Source organism: Macaca mulatta, chromosome 17 (genome assembly GCF_049350105.2).
Source record: "Macaca mulatta isolate MMU2019108-1 chromosome 17, T2T-MMU8v2.0, whole genome shotgun sequence".
Lineage (NCBI taxonomy): Eukaryota > Metazoa > Chordata > Mammalia > Primates > Cercopithecidae > Macaca > Macaca mulatta.
The window spans coordinates 87,603,314-87,626,898 of NC_133422.1; the positions used below are offsets into that span (position 1 = coordinate 87,603,314).

The 23,585-nt window shown below is 35.4% G+C and overlaps 1 protein-coding gene across 1 annotated transcript in view; it reads left to right on the forward strand.

Moving 5' to 3' along the window:
- Nucleotides 1–21,713, forward strand: part of GPC5 (glypican 5) — a 1,454,359-nt gene extending 1,432,646 nt beyond the window's left edge. The window contains exon 8 of the mRNA XM_015121302.3: nucleotides 17,908–21,713. Coding sequence (XP_014976788.2) covers nucleotides 17,908–18,065 — 158 coding nt within the window. The 3' untranslated portion in view covers nucleotides 18,066–21,713. The remainder of the gene's footprint in view (nucleotides 1–17,907) is intronic.
- The last annotated feature ends 1,872 nt before the right edge of the window (nucleotides 21,714–23,585 follow it).

Genomic DNA, 23,585 nt, shown 5'->3' on the forward strand with positions numbered 1-23,585 from the left:
CTTCTCCAGCCATGTAAGACATACTTGCTTCCCCTTCACCTTCCACCACAATTTCTAGTTCCTGAGGCATCTCCAGCAATGCTTCCTGTACAGCCTGGGGAACCATGAGCCAATTAAACTTTTTTTTTTAAATAAATTACCCAGTCTCAGGTAGTTCTTTATAGCAATGTGAGAACAGACTGACACACTCTGTCTTTAGTCAAGTGTGTTGTATGAAGATTTGTTGGGTTTTTTTTGTATATAGCTAATGTTTGTTGAGCCTGTGTCCTGTAGGATTTTTTTAATTCAATGTGTATCAAGTGCTAACTATATAGGGCCTCACCCTACACACAGATTAAATAATCATCTTTGCCAGACTTTGAAATGTAAGCACTTATAAGCAGGTGATTAACTTTGTAGTAATAATTATTTGATAATAGAGATGATTATTTCTAACTTACTGAGTTCCTATTTACTTTACACAATGTCTGACTAGTTTTTTTTTTAGTGGTGAAGGTAGTTTGCTCTAGGGCAGTGAGTTCCGAAGGGGACTCCTGAGGACTCACTGCTGTAGAATTGAGAGTTAGGAGGCTGGCATGTTATTTCTGGCTCTGTTACCTACCCTCCAAATGAACTTTGCTTGTCAACTCACTTTGCCTGCATTGGCCTCTAATATGCAAATAAAAATCATATTTCTGTCCTGTGTAAAAATATTAAAAAGTATTTTTCATATTTATGATTTCATTGAATTTTCATATATATCCTGGGAAAAGGTCTTATTATGATGCAAATTTTACATATGAAGAAATGAATCTCAATAAGAATTATGTAAGGTTTCTAGAGCTTGACCCCAGGTTCTTTCTACCACACTTCACTGTCTCCTAGCATGAATTCTATGAGTTTATGTAGGTCTAATTTAAATAAATTAAAAAGAGTTAAGTGTTTAGCCAAACTTATTTTTACTAAGTTATATATTTTAAAAACCACTTACTAAATGTAGGTGCTATGAAGAGCTACTTACAAACCCTAGGAATAGAAAACAAAAATAAATATAATTGCAACTTTGAGGGGCTTAAAATCAAGTAGATGAGATCAATACATGAACTCAAATATAGTGACAAAAATATATAGACATATGGACATATATGACTCTTTGTGTGTGTATATATGTAGATGTGTATATGTGTGTGTGTATGTATATGTATATATACACACACACATAAATCTTAAGCTGGGTGATGAAAATAAGAAGGAAACACACACTTGGCTAAAACACCACAGCATTTATAATCAGAAAGTGTACAAGGACAAGGACAGAAGGAACTGACATGACTGTTGTTAGACGGATCTACACCAGAAACAATATTAGGTGGAAAACTATGCACTGCATTACCATATGTCACATGGGATTAGATTCTGAGGAAACAATGAAATATGGGTTTGAGAGAATGAGTATGGATGAATTTTATTCCAGGAGATGGAGTGCAAGCATAGAGAAATTTCCATACTGGGTCAAGTAAGTTGATCCTGTAATATTCAATATCCATAAAATTCCCCTGCTTTCAACGTGAGTGTTCTCTCCTCACACATGCATCTGTTATTTTCATAAGATCTTGTTGACTCAAGTACAGCAAATAATGTCCTTAATTATGTTACATAGGCCAATCTAAATACACACCTCCAGTTGAGAACACCACAGGGGCAAACAGAGAACCATCATCACAGCCTAACGTCTTCTAATGCGTGTGGTGTTCTATGAATATCTTCATGGATAATATTGCTATTCTTCTCAGAAATGATAGAAATGACTGTCTCTATTTTGTTTAGCTATCCCCTGGGTCAATGGAATTGCTTCTTTAAGAATAATGGACACAGAATTATTTAGAAGTTGTAGTATTAAGTTAAATATACAAATTTATAATACACATGATGGATAGGATATGCAAGCCAAGATAATTTATTTCCATTTAATAAATGTAATAAGCATCACAATCTCTCCTGCACAATATTCTCAGACATCTTGACAATTTTTAGGCTCTAAGGATTAGCTGTTTAATATTCTTCACTTACTGAAGTAAAACAGAGGCAAATTTTTCCCGAAGTTAATTTGTACCTTTCATTGGGAGAAAAGATGGCTTTCATATGAGTGTTCACATTATACTTGCTGCAGCTAATTCAAGACTAGTAAGTAAAAATGGCATCTATTCAATCAATGCCCAATCCAGTGCTGAATGATATGCATTACAGGTTCAATAGAAAAGTCTAAATGAAAGAAAATATTTAAAGGGCCAAAAATATTTAAAGGGCCAAAATTACAGCAATTCCTAATATTCCAACCATCCCCATAGCTCTAGTAAGTTTCTTAGCAAAATGAAACACTGCTCAGTATTTTTAATCACAATAGTCTTTATATCAAGGATGATCATCAAGAATAATTAGTATCTACAGCAGGGGTGCTGACCAATTAGAGCAGACACTGACATGAACTACACCAGTGCAAACTGATTGCCAACCCTGCCATAGACATAGCCAGAGAGTCATGACAAAGCTTCAGTGGCCAGATCCTGGAAACGGTCAGTAAGTTGCCATCAAAATGACAGATTCAGCAGACGCATCTAATTGTATTCCCTCCTACAATCCCACTAAAATACATATATGACATTTTTTTAACAACGAAAACTTAAATTTACTGAGAGCAGAGGAATCAGAAGAAGAGATAGCAATAACAACATTTAGAAGCTGGAAAGCAGATGATATGTGGTACCTAAATAGGATGCCCAAGAAAGCCAACACCCTCACAGCATTGAGGAAAGCAGAGAACCAACTCAATTTGCTCTATGGAATCCCCTAAAGCTACAGGGATAGGCTCGGCGCAGTGGCTCACACCTGTAATCCCAGCACTTTGGGAGACCGAGACAGCTGAATTACTTGAGGTCAGGAGCTTGAGACCAGCCTGGCCAACAGGGTGAAACCTCATCCCTACTAAAAATACAAAAATTAGCCGAGTGTGGTAGTGGGCACCTGTAGTACAGCTACTTGAGAAGCTGAGGCAGGAGAATCGCTGGAACCCAGGAGGTGGAGGCTGTAGTAAGCCAAGGTTGCGCCACTGCACTCCAGCCTAGGCAACAGGGCGAGACTCCATCTCAAGAAAGGAAAAAAACTGAAAAGATACAGGGATAGATACCATCAGTTATCCTTGGTAGAGAGGTTAAAGAAGAAAGGTCTATAAAGTAAGGATTAGTCAAAAGCTGTAACAAGCAGTTATCCCTTCCTCCACTCCAAACTAACAGGTGTCTGTCTCTCCCATACGTCAATACTATGTGGGAGGTATAATTTTGGTAGGACTTGAGAATCCTCAGTATGGTTGAGGGTAAAAGTATTATTGTGAAAGAAAAAGTATTAAAACTATCTACCTACTTACCTACTGTATCAGTCCATTCTCACTCTGCTATAAAGAAATATCTAAGACTGTATAACTTATAAATAAAAAGAGTTTAAATTGGCTCATGGTTTTGTAGGCTGTACAGGAAGCATGGAGGCATCTAGCCCTGGGGAAGCCTCAGGAAACTTACAATCATAGCAGAAGGCAAAAGGGAAGCAGGATGTGTTCCAAAGCAGCAAGAGAAAGAGAAGGGGGAGGTACTACATACTTTTAAATAACCAGATAGCATGAGAACTCACTCCCTATCATGACACAGTACCAAGGGGGAAATCTGCACCCATGATCCAATCACCTCCCACCAGGCCCCACCTCCAACACTGGGGATTACAATTTGACAGGAGATTTGGACGGGGATACAGATCCAAACCATACTGTCTACCTACCTATAATAAATATTGACATCTACACTCTGGTCCCAGCCTACTTCTCCCATTTGGCTCCCAGAATTATTGCAACCAGGGAGTTACTCTCAGGCAGGACGTTGGAAGAGTCTTCTCTCAGTATCTGCCTAGTTTAACAGGAAACAAAGACAAAAGAGGCATGAGACGTGGCTTCTGATCTATAGTATTTCTGGATCTTCTCCCTTTGTGTACATGGTAGAACTACACATTTGTTGTAATTTGTATTGTTTTCTCTCGAATTTGGTCTTAAAGTCTCTCTTTCGCTCAGGAATGGCCATAAGTAAAGAGAGCCACTGTGCCTGGTCCCCAGATGGAAGCTCCTACTTGGCAGTTTCTTCCTCCACACCTGTCTCCCACTGCTCTGGTGACCTTTGAAGCATGTATTGATATGAAAGTGAGATACCAAGCTGTAACATACAGTCACCTGGACTAAAAGGGGCCACTGCTGCCAACATTTTGGGGGCATTTGTTTTTCCAGCCTGACCTCCCTTATCCTGGCTGACAAACATAGGTTCCCTAACAAGCACCTAAGTCAGATCACACTGGTCTAACAATTGCTGAGCTCCATTTGCACATCAGAGTTTCAGCCAGCTTTTCAGTTCCCATTCTTAAATATTAGCATATGGCCATAATCAAGGGTCCCCACTTATGTTAAGTGTATTACATGAAAAAGGGTTACATGTACAAGCAGAAAAAAATTCCAACTTTAAACAGAGACTCTACTGAAAGAAAACGTTTATACAGTCCCCCTTTTCTGAGATTTTAGTTTCTGTGGTTTCATTTACCTGTGATCAACCCCAGTCTGAAGATAGATAAGTACATTACAATGAGGTATTTTGAGAGAGAGAGAGAGTCTACATTCACATGACACAGTAGATGGTGATAATTGCTGTAGTTTATGATGATTTATTGTGGTTAATCTCTTACTGTGCCTAATTTATAAATTAAACCATCACATAGGTATTTATATCTAAGAAAATATATTGGATATATAGGGTTTGTCACTATCTGAGGTTTGGGCATCTACTAGGGGTCTTGGAATATATCCCAGCTTGATAAGGGGAGAATACTGTGTTGTCATTACCATCCTAATAAGGCCTAAGAATATTTAAACAAACAAAAACTACACAAGTTCCACTTGGAGAAACAAAGGCTAGTAAGCTTTAAATCTATGAAAAGATCAACAAAGTGACTGAATAATAAAGTTCAAGAAATCTCCTAGAAAGTACAGTAAAATGATGAATACTAGGAAAAGAAATTAGAGAACACGTTCAGGGTTTCCATTGTTCAAATAATGAGACTTTCAGACACAACAGAGAAAATGAAATAATTCAAGAACATTTCCCCAACTAGATATGCATTTCTAGATGAAAAGGGCCCAGTGAGATGACCAGCACAGAATACCCAATAGCGCCACATCAAAGGACATCACGATCAAGTTTCAGAACACAACGTAAGAGACACTACATAAACTTAAGTGTTCTCATCTATAAACTTGCTACATCTCTCCATTTATTTAGATCTTCTTTTAAGACCACAGATAAGATTAGTTGTAAGGATCATGGTTCTCCTTTAGTTTTGGCTTTCAATTTTATTGTGTTGTGGTCAAGGGCTCCATGTTCTTTGTGTTAAAAGCATTTGCTAAGAGTTAATATTTACTTTGTGCCTTAATATATAGTCTCTTTTCTAAACATCTTATGTGAGCTTTAATTTATGTGCTATATCCACTAGTCATTACCCCACCTGTAATGATGGTATCTATGAAGATATATATATAATATATATGTTATTCAATATTCAACAAATATATAATTCAATATATATTATATTTAATAGTTTATTGAACATATAGATATCCAAGATCTATATAGAGAAAAAATATACATTTATTTAATATATATAGATTACCCCAACTGTAGTGATGGTATCTATGAATATACATATATGTAGATCAATATATATTAAATATTTATTCATGTTAGATAAAGCTTTAATTTCAATCCAATGCAATAAGAAAAGATCCTTTTTTTAAGAAGTTACAAACAACTAAAATATAATTACAAGTATTAGACAGATAAAAATATCAGCCATTTTACTGTTAAAACCCAGACTGGAAAATGTGATTACATACGATATGTAATGTTTCATCTAAGAATTATTATCAAGTCACAAGCATAGCTGAAAAATATCACTGATTTTCTCAAAAGGAATAGAGTCCGCCTCATTTACTCCATGGTAAAGCACACGGAAGAATGTATCTTCACTGTAGTCTGGCAAATCCAAGAGAGGATGAGGAATCTAAAAGTTTAGCACATTTTGTTTTGTTTGTTTGGTTTTTGAGTTGAGTTCCTTGGAAATTCACGAAATTAGTACACTGCCAAATAAATAGTTTGCAAAATTTTTTCTATTCTGCAGGTTTTGTATTCACTTTATTATTTGTTTTGCTGTAGAGAAGCTTTTTAGTTTAAAAATTTTACATTTGTCTATTTTTATTTTTGTTGCCTATGCTTTTGAGATCTTAATCGTGAATTCTTCGCTGAGACCAATGCCCAAATAAGTTTCCTTAGATTTTCTTCTAGTATTTTTGTGCTTACAGGTCTAATATTTAAATCTTTAAAAGAAAACATATAAATGCAAATGACTAATGGGCATATGTTGCTTCTATTTTAATTGTTTCTAACTTCAGAAGAAAAAGAATATTCCTAACTCTACTGGTTCCAAACACAGCCCTTATCAAACTGTAGATATCATCACTACAGTTAATGACTAGTATATATAGCATCAGGCTTCTTTGTTTGTTCATTTGTTTCTTCTTGACTTCTATTAGATTTCATTAATACTCTTTTCCTCAGTGGACTAGGAATGTATACATCCTATATTAATTATTTAAGTGGCAAGCTTTGAATTTTTAATATTTGATAAAATACATATTTGTGTGGATAAAACATAAGGTTAAGATTTCACACTTCTTCCTAAAACAAACATGCTAGAATATTTAAACAATTATTTCCAAATGTTGTAATCACATTATGATTTGAACTCCCTAATATAACCATTGCTTTGTTTTTTCAGGCAACATTGATAGACAGTTACTTAGATGCTTGTCAGTTACCTTGATCACTATTACAACTTTCATACCCCTCTTTCATTCTAGGTTGAGTTTCTTGCATTTTTAAGTGTGGTCTTAAATAATTTTTTAGAATTGGAAAAAAAAAGTAAAGACCCAAATAAACACAATCAGAAATGACAAAAGTGACATAAATGATCCCACAGACTACAAAAGATTCTCAAAGACTACTATGAACATCTCAGTCCCACAAACTAGAAAATCTTGAGGAAACGGATAAGTTCCTAGAAACACACTACCTCCCAAGATTGAATCAGGAAGAAAGTGAAATCCTGAACCGACCAGTAGCAAGTTCCAAAATTAAATCCGTAATAAATTTTTTAAAAACCTATGAACCTAAAAAAAAAGCCCTGCACCAGATGGATTCACAGCTGAATTCTACCAGATGTACAAAGAGAAGCTGGTACCAATTCCCCTGAAACTATTCCAAAAAAAATAAAGAAGGACTCCTTCCTAACTCATTCTATGAAGCCAATATCATTGTGATACCAAAACCTGGCAAAAACACAACAAAATAAGAAAACAACAGGCCAGTATCCCTGATGAACACAGATGCAAAAATCCTCAGCAAAACCACAAACTGGATTCAGCAGCACAAAAAAATTTAACTCATCACAATCATATGGGTTTTATTCCTGGGATGCAAGGTTGGGTCAATATATGCAAATAAATAAAGGTGATTCACCACGTAAACAGAATTCTAATAAAAACACATAGTTATTTGAATAGGCACAGAAAAAGCTTTTAATAAAATCCAACATCTTTCATGACATAAACAGAGTAAGCATTGAAGGAAAATACCTCAAAAGAAGAGCCATCTATGACAAATACACAAGTAACATCCCACTGAATGGGCAAAAGCTAGAAGTATTTCCCTTAAGAAGTGAAACAAGACAAAACGTCTACCCTCTCCACTCCTATTCAATATAATATTGAAAGTCCTACTGAGAGGAAAGAGAAATAAAAGATATCCAAATAGGAAAAGAGGAAGTCAAATTATCTCTCTTTGCTGACAATACAATTCTATGCCTAAAAAATTCTAAAGAATGCCAAAAGTCTCCTAAACCTGATAAGCAACTTCAGTAAAGTTTCAGGATACAAAATCAATGTGAAAAAAATCAGTATTATTACTATATACTAATAACGTTCGAGCTGAGAGCCAAATCAATAGCATAATCCCATTTGTAATAGCCTTAAAAAATAAAATACCTAGGAACACATCTAACCAAGAAGGTGAAAGATCTCTACAAGAAGAACTACAAAACACTTATGAAAGAAATTGCAGATGACACAAAGGGGAAAACATTCCATACTCATGGATTAGAAGAATCAATATTGTTAAGTGGTCATACTGCCCAAAGCAATCTATAGATTCAATGCTACTCCTATCAAATGACCAGTGTCATTTTTCGCAGAATTAGGAAAAAAAAAAAAGTCAAAATTTATGTGGAACAACAACAACAAAAAGCCTAAATAGCTGAAGCAATCCTAGGTGAAAAGAACAAAGCTGGAAGCATTACATTACCCAACTTCAAAGTATACAAGGCTACAGTAACAAAAACTGCATGGTACTGGTAAAAAACACAGACGAATGGAACAGAATAGATAATTCAGAAATAAAGCAGCACACATAGAAAGAAATGATCTTTGACAAAGTTGACAAAAATAAGCAATGGGGAACAGACTCCCTATTCAATAAATGGTACTGGGAAAACTGGCTAACCATACACAGAAGAATTAAACTGAACTCCTACATGTCACCATATACAAAAATTAACTGAAAATGGATTGAAGACCTAAATGTAAGACCTCAAACTATAAAAATCCCAGAAGAAAACATAGGAAATACCCTTCTGGACTTCATCCTTGGCAAAAAATTTATGACCAAGTCCTTAAAAGTAACTGCAGCAGAAATAAAAGTTGACAAGTTGGACCTAATTAAACCAAAGAGCTTCTATACAGCAAAAGAAACTATTAACAAAGTAAACAGACACCTTACATAATGGGTAAAAATATCTGCAAACTATGCATCTGACAAAGGTCTACTATCCAGAGTCTCTAAGGAAGTTAAACAAAACAAGCAAAACACAAATAACCTCATCAAAAAGTGGGCAAAGTACACGAACAGACACTTCTCAAAAGAAAACACAGAAGCAACCAATAAACATATGAAAAAAATGCCTAACATCACTAATCATTAGAGAAATGCAAATCAAAACCACAATGAGATAGTATCTCACACCAGTCAGAATGGCTATTATTTAAAAAATAAAATAAAACAGATGCTGGCAAGCCTGGGAAGAAAAGGGAACACTTACACATTTCTGGCTGAAATGTAAATTAGTTCACCCACTGTGGAAAGCAGTTTGGAGATTTCTCAAAGAAGTAAAAACAGAACTACCATTCCACCCAGCAATCCCATTAGTGGTATATACTCAAAGGAAAAGAAATTGTTCTACCAAAAAGGCACATGCACTCATATGTGCATCACAGCACTATTCACAATAGCAAAGACCTAGAACCAACCTAGGTGTCCATCAATGGTGGACTGGATAAATAAAATGTGGTACATAGACACTGATATGATTTGGCCGTGTCCCTACCCAAATCTCACCTTGAATTGTAGTTCCCATAATTCCCATGTGTCATGGGAGGGACCTGGTTGCAGGTAATTGAATCATGGGGACAGGTCTTTCCTGTGCTGTTCTGATAGTGAATAAGTCTCATGAGATCTAATGGTTTTATAAAGGGCAATTCCCCTGCACACGCTCTCTTGCCTGCCGCCATCCCTTTGCTCTTCCTTCGTCTTCTGCCATGATGGTGAGGCCTCCCCAGCTATGTGGAACTGTGAGTCAATTAAAACTCTTTCCTTCATAAATTACCCAGTCTCAGGTATGTCTTTCTTAGTAGCATGAGAACAGACTAATACAGACACCATGTAGCTATAAAAAAAAAGACATTGTGTCCTTTGCAGCAACATGGATGCAGCTGGAGACCATTATCCTTGGCGAATCAATGCAGAAACAGAAAACCAAACATCACATGTTCTCACTTAACAGTGAGAATTAAATCTTGCGTACACACAGATATAGACGAGAACAACAGACAATGGGGACTCCAAAAAGAAGGTGGGCAGGAGGAGGGCAAGGGCTGAAAAAATTCCTATTGGGTACAATGTTAACTGTCTGGGTGATGGGATCAACAGAAGTCCAAGCCTCAATATCACATAATACACCCTTGTTACGAACCTGCACAAGTACCCCATGAAACTAAGATTAAAAAAATGGAAATTAAAACAAAAAAATTGGTCAGGGAATGGTTAGAAACACTCACTCTTTCTTGAAAGTACTCATTTCTTCTATATCATTTAACTCTGTATAGAATTCTATATAGATAATTACTTTCTTTCATGTTTAAAATAAATTATTCTGACCTGGTATATGGCTCATACCTATAATCCCAACACTTTGGGAAACCAAGGCAGGGGTATCACTTGAGGCCAGGAGTTCAAGACCAGCCTGGACAGCAAAGAAAAACCCCCATCTCTACAAAAATAAAAAAAAAATTATCTAGGCATGGTGATATGTGCCTGTAGCCCCAGCTTCTTGAGAGGCTGAGGCAAGAGGATTGCTTGAGCCCAGGAGTTCTAGGCTGCAGTGAGCTATGATGGTATCGCTGCACTCCAGCATAGGCAACAGAACAAGACTCTATCTCTAAAAATAATAGAAAAATAATAATAGAACAAATTATTCTACTTATTTTAGCCTCTGTTATTGTTTCTTTAAAATTAATGTTTTGTTCTGTTAATAGCCACCTGTTTTTTCTGGTCATTTAAAAAAATTTGTTTTTGGTACTGTAGAATATCACTACCATGTGTCGAGACATAGATACGACTTTTAAATTATTTTAATGTTTAATAGCACTTTATGTCCCTATTATCACTAACCTAAACAAGATGTAACATTTTCTAATTTCATTAACTCATAGTAGTTTTTCAGCCTTACACTTTTTAAAAATAATTTTCTGAATCATTAGTAATAATTATTCCAGATTACCTGTAAATTCTTATGACTAAGAACCAGTATATAACTGAATACTGTGGTATATTTAATAGATATACTTTTAATATTTAGCTTTAATTACCAATTATGCAAAAATGACCTTTTAAATTTTCTATTTGCATATTCGTTCTAGAAGAAATTTCACAAGTATGATAAAAACCACAACATCAGTATTGCTATAAAATCGCTTAAAATTATATGTTCTTTCAAAATAAGATGTGTGTTCTTTTGCTAAAATCTTCAAAAATCAATAAAGCAAACTTAGGAAAAATAACTGGATGACCATTATTAGATGAAACATACCATCAGGAACTGTCAAAAGATCTAAACAATATTCCCTTCATGTATAAACTTCAATCCAGAAAAAAAATCTATTTATTATTCATTATTAGAGAGCCGCTAATAATTTGATAGATTGACAAATAATTTTCCTTGCTATTACTCAGAGCTATAATTTCACAATAAATTATACTATTTTACGTTAATCTTTGGTTTACAGTCAGAATCCTTCATTACTTTATTTCATTCATTGCTTCCCTTATTAACAATTTTGATAACTCCATTATTTTTACATAATTTGTCAAAAAAGGAAGGCTACTATTGCTATAAAACATTAAGACCAAAAAGAGGAACTATATCTCAAAACTCTGTTTCATAAGGAATAGAAAAGGCTTTCATGAAGACAGCTGCATTGCACTTCAGTTTCGAGTTTTGATGAGGCTATAGGGCTACCAGGAACCTTGTATCTTTAGCCATACAGTCATCTTATTTGGTTCTCAGGTTATACGGAAGCCCTAGGTTTTGGAAAATAACTCATCATTTTAAAAAGTATATCCTCGACTCAAGTGACCCAACATACTGGATGCACCCGCCAATCATATTTACTAGGAGACATGATCTGACTGAATTAGCTCCTCATACTTTTTTTAAAAAATGGCAAATAGTTATGCTTAGCCATCTCAGATTTGTTAGAATCATTAATGTCCAGCCAAAATACATGTGGCTAATATTAGCATAAATGACAAGAATTAGTCTAGCAACTAGTGACCAAAATTAACAGTTTAGATTTAACGTAAGATTCATAGCAATTTTATTCAGAAAATATTTGTCATCAGTTTCCTCATAATGAATTTTTTCCATGATATTTACCACTCGTCTTATTACATGTAAAATTTTAATTCATATCTAATTCTAATCCTTTATTTTACAGTCTGAGTTGCTGCAATATAATTTTTGTTTTTATATTAAAAGAACTAAGTTAGAGAAACCTATTTGTAATTTTATGCCCTGGATTAAATTCATCAACATTCATTTGCCTAATTATTGCTAAATGCTTGCTAGGTCAATACAGAAATTAATGAGAGAGTCTCTACTCTCAAGGAAACACAGCAATAGACTATTAGAGTAAAAAGAACATTAAAGAGCATGAAAGTATATATACATGTATTTTATTAAAAATTATATACATTAAGTGCTATCAAAATACATTTTTCTGTATTAATAAATATTTACTCCCTAAAGAGTTTTAAATAAATGAATGCACCTTAATTTTCCTAACCCAATTCCCTACCAATTAGCACTTAATTTGCGCTTAGGATTTTCATTAACAATGCACAGATTAACATTTTGTGAATAAATATGTGCACACGTCCATTATTCCCACAGAATTGCTTCATAAAAGTGTAATTATTTGGTCTAAGCAAATGAACATTTTAAACACTTGTAATATATTTTAGCAAATTCTCTGGTGAAGGGCTGTACCCTTGCCCAACTGGTTACACTCTCCTCTCTGTCTTGCTTTTAACACCTGGACAACAGATAATTGACACTTCATTGTGTGTATGATAGTATTTATTTGTTGTCCAGTGAAGAAGACTTTACCTTTTCCTTATAATTGTAAATATCCATTTCTGGTCTTTCACTATTTCTCTACAGGAACATTTATAGTTTTCACATGGATTGTAAGAACTATTTTTACATTCAAGACATGATCTTTTTGCTGCAATCTATAATGCAAAATTTTCTCCATTTTTCTGTGTGGATCCTCAATTGTGTTGTGGTTTTTTCTGTTGTACCAAAGGTTCCTGTTTTGTGTGTGATGTCAAAACTATTAATTTTCTCTTTATAGATTCTGACTTAAAATATGTAGGCTTTACCCACCTGTATATAAATAAAAATATAGAGCTATATATTTTGTTTAATTACTCATTATTTTTACTTAAGTTTTGGTCCCACAGACATTTACTTTAGACAATGCTTTGGGATACAATTCTAGCTAATTTTTTTTAAATATTGATTTAATAATTTAGCCAGCAAGATATTTTGATTAACTCTACTCTCTTACTGAAAATGCTCTCATTTGAAAGTTCCAAGAAACGTGGGTCATAGCTAAAGTCAACCAGCTAGACTGTGGCAAAGCCGGAATTTGACCTCAAGTTCAATGCTTTGAAAGTGTAGTGGCAAACAGTATGGCTCTGGAATTGATGAGGACCACATCTGAACGGGGCACAATTGGAATTCTGCCACAGCTATGTTACCTTGAGTAAATTACTTCCTCCACCTTGTTCTTAATATTGAGAATAAAGGGAAGTAATTCTATCAAACTTCCTAATCTTTAGAATAAGGGAAAATAATATCAACCTTATCCTGTTCTTGTGTAAATGAGTCATTATTCAATTTATTCATTCAACAATATTCATTAAAAGTGTTCTATGTAATAGATATTTTTTGAGGTGTCATGACTATAGCTGCCTTAAAAATGGATATTTTCTAGAAATAAATTACTTTGACTTCATGATAAACAGTATTGAATTCAAATAATGATCTATAGGATCTGGAGTCCTGCTCCCAGCATTCCATCTGTCCCGCACTCTCACCATTGGAATGGTGAAAAAGACACCTGATGGAGATACATATGTGTGTGTGTGTGTGTGTGTGTGTGTGTGTGTGTGTGTGTGTGTATGGTTTTTTTCACTCATCTAAGTGTGCAGGAAAAGGCTGTGAGTGCATACTGTATATTCACTCTCCAGCACAATACCTGACACAGACCTGGCAGTGAATAGATTTTATAAATGAATGAGCAAATTAACAATGTATACATTCTTTTTTTTTTTTTTTTTTGAGACAGAGTCTGGCTCTGCCGCCCAGGCTGGAGTGCAGTGGCCGGATCTCAGCTCACTGCAAGCTCCACCTCCCGGGTTCACGCCATTCTCCTGCCTCAGCCTCCCGAGTAGTTGGGACTACAGGTGCCCGCCACCGCGCCCAGCTAGTTTTTTGTATTTTTTAGCAGAGACGGGGTTTCACCGTGTTAGCCAGGATGGTCTCGATCTCCTGACCTCGTGATCCGCCCGTCTCGGCCTCCCAAAGTGCTGGGATTACAGGCTTGAGCCACCGCGCCCGGCCTACAATGTATACATTCTTGTCCATGCAATTTTATTAAAAGTAGAACACACTGTTTCTAAACATACTTGTCTTTCCTTAATGAAACTAAGAGAATGTTTAAAATACGTAGACAGATGAAACAGAGATAGAGGAAAATACCTACACTCTCCTACCTCTGTGTAAATCACAAAAAGAAGGTGCTGTCCTCTCAGATTCATCAGGCCATTCTGATTCGCCATCATTAACTTGCCCACATGGATTCTACCTCTGAATACGTTCGGTTACTTGATTAATACCCCAAAGTAGCACCTATTCAGCCATCCCAGATGACAAGCAAGGAGAGAAAACATTCCTAATGCACTTTGTAGGCAACGTAATTTATCTTTTTTGTTCTCAATTTAAGTATTGACTTGCTGGTGCCAAGCAATGTGCTTGGAATCAGGGAGGCAGGTGATCAGAGCATAGACTGAGTCTAGACTTCTGGAGTTGATCTTGGCTCCACTGCTTGTGGTCACTTAACTTTCCAGTGCCTCAGTTTTCTCATCTATAAACACAGGTAATAATATCAGTGCCTATTTTATGCAACTGTTGTGAAAATTAAATGGCTTAATATTTGTGAAGTACTTGGAACTGTACCTAACACCACAGAAAGTGCTCTGTAGATATCTATAAATTAATCCACTTTACCACTTCCTTAGCAGAGCACTCCCTGACCGACCAAGTTACATCCCTTTACCTTCTTTCTTTTTTTTTTTTTTGAGATGGAGTTTCGCTCTTGTTCCCCAGGCTGGAGGGCAATGGCATGATCTCAGCTCACCGCAACCTCTGCCTCCTGGGTTCAAGTGATTCTCCTGCCTCAGCTTCCCAAGTAGCTGGGATTGCAGGCATGTGCCACCACGCCTGGCTAATTTTATATCTTTAGTAGAGACGCTGTTTCTCCATGTTGATCAGGCTGGTCTTATACTCCCAGCCTCAGGTGATCCGCCCGCCTCAGCCTCCCAAAGTGCTGAGATTACAGGTGTGAGCCACTGCTCCCAGCCTACCATATTTCATAGCACCAATCACCAGGCCTGTACCTATGTATTACTATTACCTTTATTTTTTAATAATACAATTTTCTTTCCCCATCAGACTATAAGCCACCAAGAGCAAAACTATGAATTTATTGACACCTTTGTGTTGCTATTATGCATATAAAAGAGTATTCAAAAATTACTTTGTTTTTCTTTAAAGTATTAATACAATAAATCTCAAAACTAATTTTTTCTTTTATAGGTCTTTATAAGACTTGGTATAATTTATAAGCTTGGTTAATTAAATTTCTTTATGAAAATAATCATGGCATCAAATAATCATGGAGCTAGACTTTTTGGCATGCTAATATCTTTTTACAGATGACAAGGTTGTGATTTGACCCGTAACTACAGCTATGACTGCCAGGCTCCTGAAAAGATCTTGAATTCTTTTCAAATACTTATTACTCAAAGGCCATATTCCTTAGAACTGTTACATTTATTAGTAACACCTCAATGTAAGATGGTAAAATAGCATCTGATTGAAGGCAGAAAAGCTCTCCTGCCATTGTCTGGCTTGCAGGCATAAGATTTAACATCTTTCTACTTACATATTTTCACCCATGATGGCATCCGCTAAACCTGAATCAGTGTCTGGCTCATGAATGAATGAAATATAAGCTCAGAATGGCATAAGAAAACCTTTTTCATGGATTCAATCCAAACACAAATTCACAATGCTTAAAAATGAAAAGTAAATCCTGTAAAGCTCAAATTTATGTAGTTATCTTAGAATAAAATATATTTTTAATTGCCTGGAGTCCTCAAAGCTTCTTGTTAAGCTTAACAAAAGGTATAAAGCCATGACTAAAATATTCGCACTCCACTCTAGTCCCTATTTAAAAAAAAAAACAGGGAATCACTAGTTTATTCATCTTGCCTAATGACACAGAAGGGCAAAACAAGCACCCAAACAATGAATAATAATGTAAGAGCTCAGACTGTAAAATCAATATGTCAGATCAGCAGAGCTTTGCTTCGTTTTAATGCTCTCATCTCTGAATGCAGCAGAGCTTAGCTTCTGAATTATATATATGTATTGGCCTAATTACATAAATATTGACTTTTCCTTATATGAAGTTTATTTTTTCAATCTCTCTGTAATTACCATGTCAATATTTGTGGCTGTAGTAACAATGAATTTAAATCTGTTAATTGTGACTGATAGTGGCATGCCATGAGATAATTCAGTCAGTCTCAGAATGCTGATGGCACTAGATAATAAGTGATGAATCAGTAATTCCCTAAGTATATCATACTAAGGTAAACATCTTTTAAAAGCAATTATTTCAACCCAGTTAATTTAGGGGTTAGTCTTTTCCTCAACTTGTCAGGTTTCATAACGTACAGAAGTAATAACCAGAATGCGATTGCATCTTGGTCTATGACTTTGCCTGCATTTTTTTTAAATGAAACACTTTATCCCTAACTTCATTCTCCAGTCCACCCATTAACAACTTCTTTGATCTTTTGATAGATATCTACACCTCCATCCTCACAGTTGTGTGTGTGTATGAAAGATAAAATTTAACATTTGTTGCTATTTTTCTTTGCTATTTTCTATTTCCATAAAGGTACTATCCCTGATCTCACTTACATGTGGAATCTAAAATAGCTGAAGTCATAAAAGGGGAAAGTAGAAGGGTGGCTGCCAGGGGATGGGTGTGGGGAAGGGAGGGGGATGGTGGGTGGAGGGTACAAAGTTTAGTTAGACAGGAGGAAGAAATGTTTTAGACCATTGCGCAGCATGTAACTATCATTCATAATGTATTGTATATTTCCAACTTGCTAAGAAGGTACATTTCAAATGTTCTCTCCACAAGAAAAATGCTAAGGATGTGAGGTGATGGATACGCTAGCCAGCTTGATTTTATCATTCCTCCTGGTATACATGTCAAAATATCACATTGTACCCCAGCAGTATAGATAAAATTTGTCAAGTAAAAATAAAAATAAATTTTAAAGAGATCTTAGGACTACTTTATTCTAATGTAAAATATGATCTGTATAAATTCTACTTTTAAAAAATATTTTATTCAATTATATTCCCTTACCGGATTTTATTTTCACAGGAAAAGTTTTCAGTTACTGAAGTCGATACATCTCTGAAACAAGAACAATCCCATACCTCAGGATATATTAATTAATTAAATGTCTTTACTTTCTTACCAGTGGCACAGAAATGTTCCAAAAATTTTTAAAAGCTAAAAATATTTTCACTTTGCTCTTATAATATTTCTGAGAATTTTCACCCAAGAGCTTGAACTCTCCAATTTAAGTAGGACGGGAATACCTGTGTCATATTAATCATTTAGAGTTAGGCGAACACAGAGAATGCTACCCAAAAGCCAAGCTGTCCACACTTTGAGTTTAAGAGTTGTTCTAGACGTATTATGGTGAAGTGGTCATGCATCATCCTGTGCTTTCTTATTTGCCTCTACAGGGATGCCAGATGATATGAACTTCAGTGATGTAAAGCAAATCCATCAAACAGACACTGGCAGTACTTTAGACACAACGGGAGCAGGATGTGCAGCGGCGACTGAATCTATGACATTCACTCTGATAGGTGTGGTGATGTTACTTCCTGGGATTTGGTAACTGAACTCGTCTGTCCTGACATACCTTACTGAAGTCTCGATTTCTTCTCTCTCTGCATATGCCAGGAATAAGAGATCCTTTTTCAATGTAACAATTATATTTATGAAAAGATATGTCACATTAACTTCTCAGAAGCCAAGTTGAAATAGTCATAAAGTCCCTAAAACTCAACGTTTAAATGACACACTTTAAAAATATGTCTTTTTTGAATCTAACTGAAAACCTTCTTAACTTCTAATATATTAAATCTGAAGATGTGAAGGGCACAGAAGTGACTTTGAATAAGAAGCATTTAGTGTATCTGTAATTTTATTATCAATTCCAAGCCCCTTCCTTTCTAAATTAAAAATGTTTTCATTTGAAAGTGTATTTGCCAGACAATGAAAACAGTATTCGGTATTTCTTAAAGTACTGAAATTAGAACATCATGAAATCAATCAAAACATACAATGGCAAGTAGTATGCATGCATATTCAAGAGACTCTTCCATTTTTGCAAGCTGTAGAAGGAAACGTCTGAATGTCTCTAAGTTATGGGGTAGATTCTTGAGAAGCATTTCACATAATTTCACTGAAGAACCTTGATAATTTTGACCCACTGTAACTTAGCCACTGATGAACCTTAAGGCTCAGTATTTTAGTGACGTCTGATTTGTATTCCACTATATTCAAAATGCATCTTTGGTATTGTGCCTCTGCTCCTGCCTCTCTCTTTGCCTCATAGATTTAGCTATGTTGGGAAGCACATGCCTGCTCTAGGAATATCTCCAATAAAGCTGTTAATTATTTGGTGGAAAATTTTGAAGAATATTTGTCATTTTCTTCTGGCAAAAATGATATTTTCACCCATTTTCAAAATATGATGTACTACTTCTTTTTAAAGCCTGATGTTGAACAATTGGCTACCTATGCATTTCTAAGGTTCCTATGAATATCTGCAGACATGTACAGAAAATATGATATGCAATGCTTTAGATTTTTTCCTATTTGCTCATTAATGGAGCTGCAAACCAACAGTCCTTAATTTCTCAGTTGGGATAAGTTACCTCAATAGACGCTAATAGGATATGTCTATGGCTATACTTGAGGAAAAGAGTAGTTTTTATTAATAAGTATCATATCCAGTCAACAGAGAAAATATAATTAATACAGTCACAGAATAGAAAAGGGAATTGCTGACCTCAAATAAAAAAACAAACAAATTTGAAATGACTTCTGACAAAGAGGTAAACAAGACACAGCCAACTGCAAACATTAATGAGGTAAAATCCATTTCTGCCAATCAGGAAACAACATACCATCAAACCTTGTTCTCTCTTAAGTTCTCAGTTAACAAAATGATCTAAGGATGGTTCGTTTAAATCACAACATTTTTAAGCTGCCCAATCAGGTTTTACTCTCCGTTCAAACATGCCTCACAACCAGAAGTGTTAATTCTACCTGTCAGTTCTGGATGCCATTTTCCTAGGCTTCCATTTCACACCTAACATTCCCTGATCCATTCGGTTAATAACTCATTTGCACTCACCATGACACACTCCACAAATTACAAACTTAAACCTATTTTGAAAACTTTTTACTTCAACCTCATGTCTTCATTTACATCAGTCTTGGGAAAAAGTGATACTAAGGCACTCATTTGCTGCCCTCCAGCCCAAGTCATGATTGGATTGCTACAGCAAAATTTCAGACCCAACTTAAGCGAAGTTTAACTCTTAAGACAAACCAACTGAAGAGCATGCTTTAGCATTCTAAGATATATGGATAAAATTAACTGACAAAAGATAATTTCAGATATGGTAAGAAATGAACAAAAGCAGAGCGGTGAAGTCAACAGAAGAAATGATTAAAAAAAAAAACCTAAGTTTTACATGCTCAGATGGGTGTTGTTTATCTGCAGGTGGGCACTTTGGGGACTATATAAGCAATAATGGTGCTGCTAGAACACTGCTTCAAACACTGAGGGGTTTTCAGAACTTCTTTAAGAGCCTATGGCAAAATTGTTAATATCTCAGTAAGGATCCTTATCCATTAATACTTCCCATTCTGTGACACTTCATATCTACATAGTTCCTTATGAATTACAAAGCTCTTTCAAATGCGATAGAGTAGCTCACTGGACTTTCTTCGCCCCTCAAAGTTAGACTTGATTTTCAGTCAAATAAAAACAATAATGCTGATTTTTCATATGGCTCAGAATTTGCTTCTGGCGAGTTTTGCATTAATAAGGTCTAAGAAAGTTTTGAGCAATGATAAAAGTGTTGTAAAGTGTCTACTTTCCAAGATTATTTAATAGATTATATCAGACTGTATATATTTAAAAATATCACACACATCTTATAGTCACATTTTAGGCTGGTGTAATTTTTAAAAGAGCCATATTCTTGCATCCCTGAGTTATTTTTATATGAGTTTAAGTAATCATAAAACATAGTCTGATATTTTGCATATTGGGGAGAAAAGGTTTAGAAGCAGAACATTTACTTGGCCTTTGTACAGACACCATGATAAATGCCTTTATGCACAGTGTCATTTAATCTCCCCAAAAACTTTGACATTTCCATTTTACCAATGAGAAAACTGAGCGTATAAATATTAGGGAATTTGACAAATGTCATACAACTAATCATAACAGAGTTAGATGGTGAGTATAATGCCTTTAAATAAACTGTATACCTTCCTGGTTCAAAGATATAGTTTTGGAACAACAGTGAGAACTACAGGTTAGCACAAAAATCATTCAGAGACTACTTAAGTCTCCATACTAGGATTTAACAAATACAATTGGCTATAGAATAATTGTCTAATTATCAAAATGCACATTAGTGTAGAAACATAATAAAAAGGAGAAGTATAAACACGGACTTTTTAAGTACCATTCATTACCCTCCTATATATTCAAATCCACTCTAAACACATCAGCCCTGAAAATAAATCGACTGCCGAAAATGAGAAAGAAAACACAACTGTTACATCTCTAATGGAATCATGAAGTTTATTTTAATTTCCTGTGCAACAAAAAGGTATAAAAATTTCTTTGGCCATAGGATGGCACGAAAAAACATGAAAAGGAGGAGAGGAGGAAGGAAGGAAAAAAGGGAGGAGGGAGGGAAGGAAGAAGGGAAGGAAGGAAAAGGGCATGGCAGAATATTATTTTTTAAATCTTAGATTTGCCTTTATCCTCTATTTATTCAGGAATATCTTATCAACGAAATAATGTCTGCATGGTTATCTTCTCACTAATAAAGGACTGAGGTTAATAAACTCTTTCCTCCCAACACTCAGATTTTCTGAAGTGCTCAATGATGCTTTGAAAAGGACTGAATTCATTTGTTACTAATTGTTTGCTATCATATAAAATATTGTTTCTATCATCAGAATCCTTCAAGTACAATAAAAATATTTTTTTTCTTGAGTGAATATATTCAACCTAGACGAAATTTGTTGAGCAGGTTATATCACTATTTTATTTAGTTTGCAAACTTTAATGTCATTCATATACAATTACATGGGTTATGAAAATTCAGAAATAATTTTTAATGTTGTTAGGTATGAATTTGAACATATCAAGTTTTTCTTTAAATGCAGATTGTTGTATATAAGTCATTTTTGATTAAAATACAGATAAAACATATTTCTCAAGTCAAAAGTCTGCTTTCCTTGCCTTTACTAAAATTACAGTGACTGAATTACTGTTATAATTATTTTATGAATAGAGATTTAATCAAATATAATTCTTAAGCTATCCTTTCTGCCTCCTTGCACAGAGAAAACTGAGTAATTTCATCACAATATAATTTATATTTCCATAGTAGCAAAAACAATAACTTATTTGGAAGACAGTAGAGTAGCAGTGGATGTCCAAGGTTACTTTTTGGAAACATCTGATTTAAGAGACTTTTGCCTTCCTGCACTTGTCAATTGTCATATTGGAATCAACTTCATGAAGTTGTGAGAAGATCACACCTCTTATTTTCCCCTGAAAATTTTACTTTGACTACACTGAAGACCAAAGTGAAAGACAAGATACCAGAATTTGAAAGACCATAGAATTAAAAACAGAACAGTGAACGTTTAAGGATCAAAACTGGTTGGAGACAGAAGGAATGGGATTGACTGCAGTAATAATTCTTACTTTTATGAGTTTTGATACCCACCTTTGAACACGTTAGATTAGAATGAATGAAGGGTCTTAGAAAAAAAAGGGAGGTCTCTGATTTTCCTGAGATTACTCAGCCAAGACCACTAGCATAAGAAGAAGAAGAAAGAACAAGAAGAACAAGAAGGCCCAGCTGTAAGACAAATGCTGTGAACAGTATAGTATGTTCAAGAAAGAGTGACTCCGTAATTGTGTTCAGAGAGTTCCAGGACTCAATTTGCAAAGTCGATGTGATTTGCTCACTCAGGGCACATTCTCACTCCTCTCCTTGACCTGCCCCCCACCAACGCCGTCCCATCCATATACACACTACACACTCATTCCCGACATACATTTTCTTGCTATTGTCTCTATTTGCTTTCTGTTTTCTTGTCTGTAAAAATTGAGATAACTGTATCTATCTCACAGTGTTACTTAGAGAACTAGATAATCCAGCACCTATTAGGACCCTGCTGGCCCATGTTGAGCCATAATGATTCATGTTTGTTCCCTTCCCACAGAGCTTTCTGTTAAAGAGCACGTGTTCCCAGGATGGGACAACACCAGAATATTTAGTTATGGATTCTGCCTGTCAATAAGCTTTTGATAGGGGAAGAAAGCTATGTTAGTCTGTTTTCACACTATTATAAAGAACTACCTGAGACTGGGTAATTTTTGAAGAAAGGAGGTTTAACTGACTCACGGTTCTGTAGGTTGTACAGGAGGCATGGCTGGGAAGGCCTCAGGAAACTTAGAATCATGGCAAAAGGCAAAAGGGAAGTAGGCACAATCTTCACATGGCAGCAGGAGAGAGAGTGAAGGGGAAAGTGCAACTCACTTTCAAACAACCTGATCTTGTGAGAACTCAGTCACTATCAAGAGAACAGCAAGGGGGAAGTCGAACCCCATGAACCAATCACCTCCCACCAGGCCCCTTCCTAACATTGGGAATTATAATTCAACATGAGATTTCGGTGAGGACCTAGAACCAAACCATATCCAGAGCATAGAGAAGATGGTTGGAGAGTGAATGAGTAGGGTTTAGAAAAGGGAAAGTGAAGAGAAGCATTGGACTCTGGAATGCACAAGGAACCCATCCTGCCTGTTTCATGTTTCATATTTTGCCTGGACTTATCCTGGCTATAAGGCTTATTCACTGAAAGTTTATTTTTTTAAAGTATTGGGAGTAAGTGGTCTTTCTTTCATTGAATATAAAAGGATATTAGCTCTGACCCAGTATTCAAACGTGAACTGGTGTCTACAATGACAAATTTAGAGACCTCCAAACCTTGCTTGAAGGTCTCCTTGACTGGTGTATTTAGGCCTCCATCACTGTGTGATTATTATACTGTGGGGTAGGGGACAGCCTGAGCGGTGGGAAGA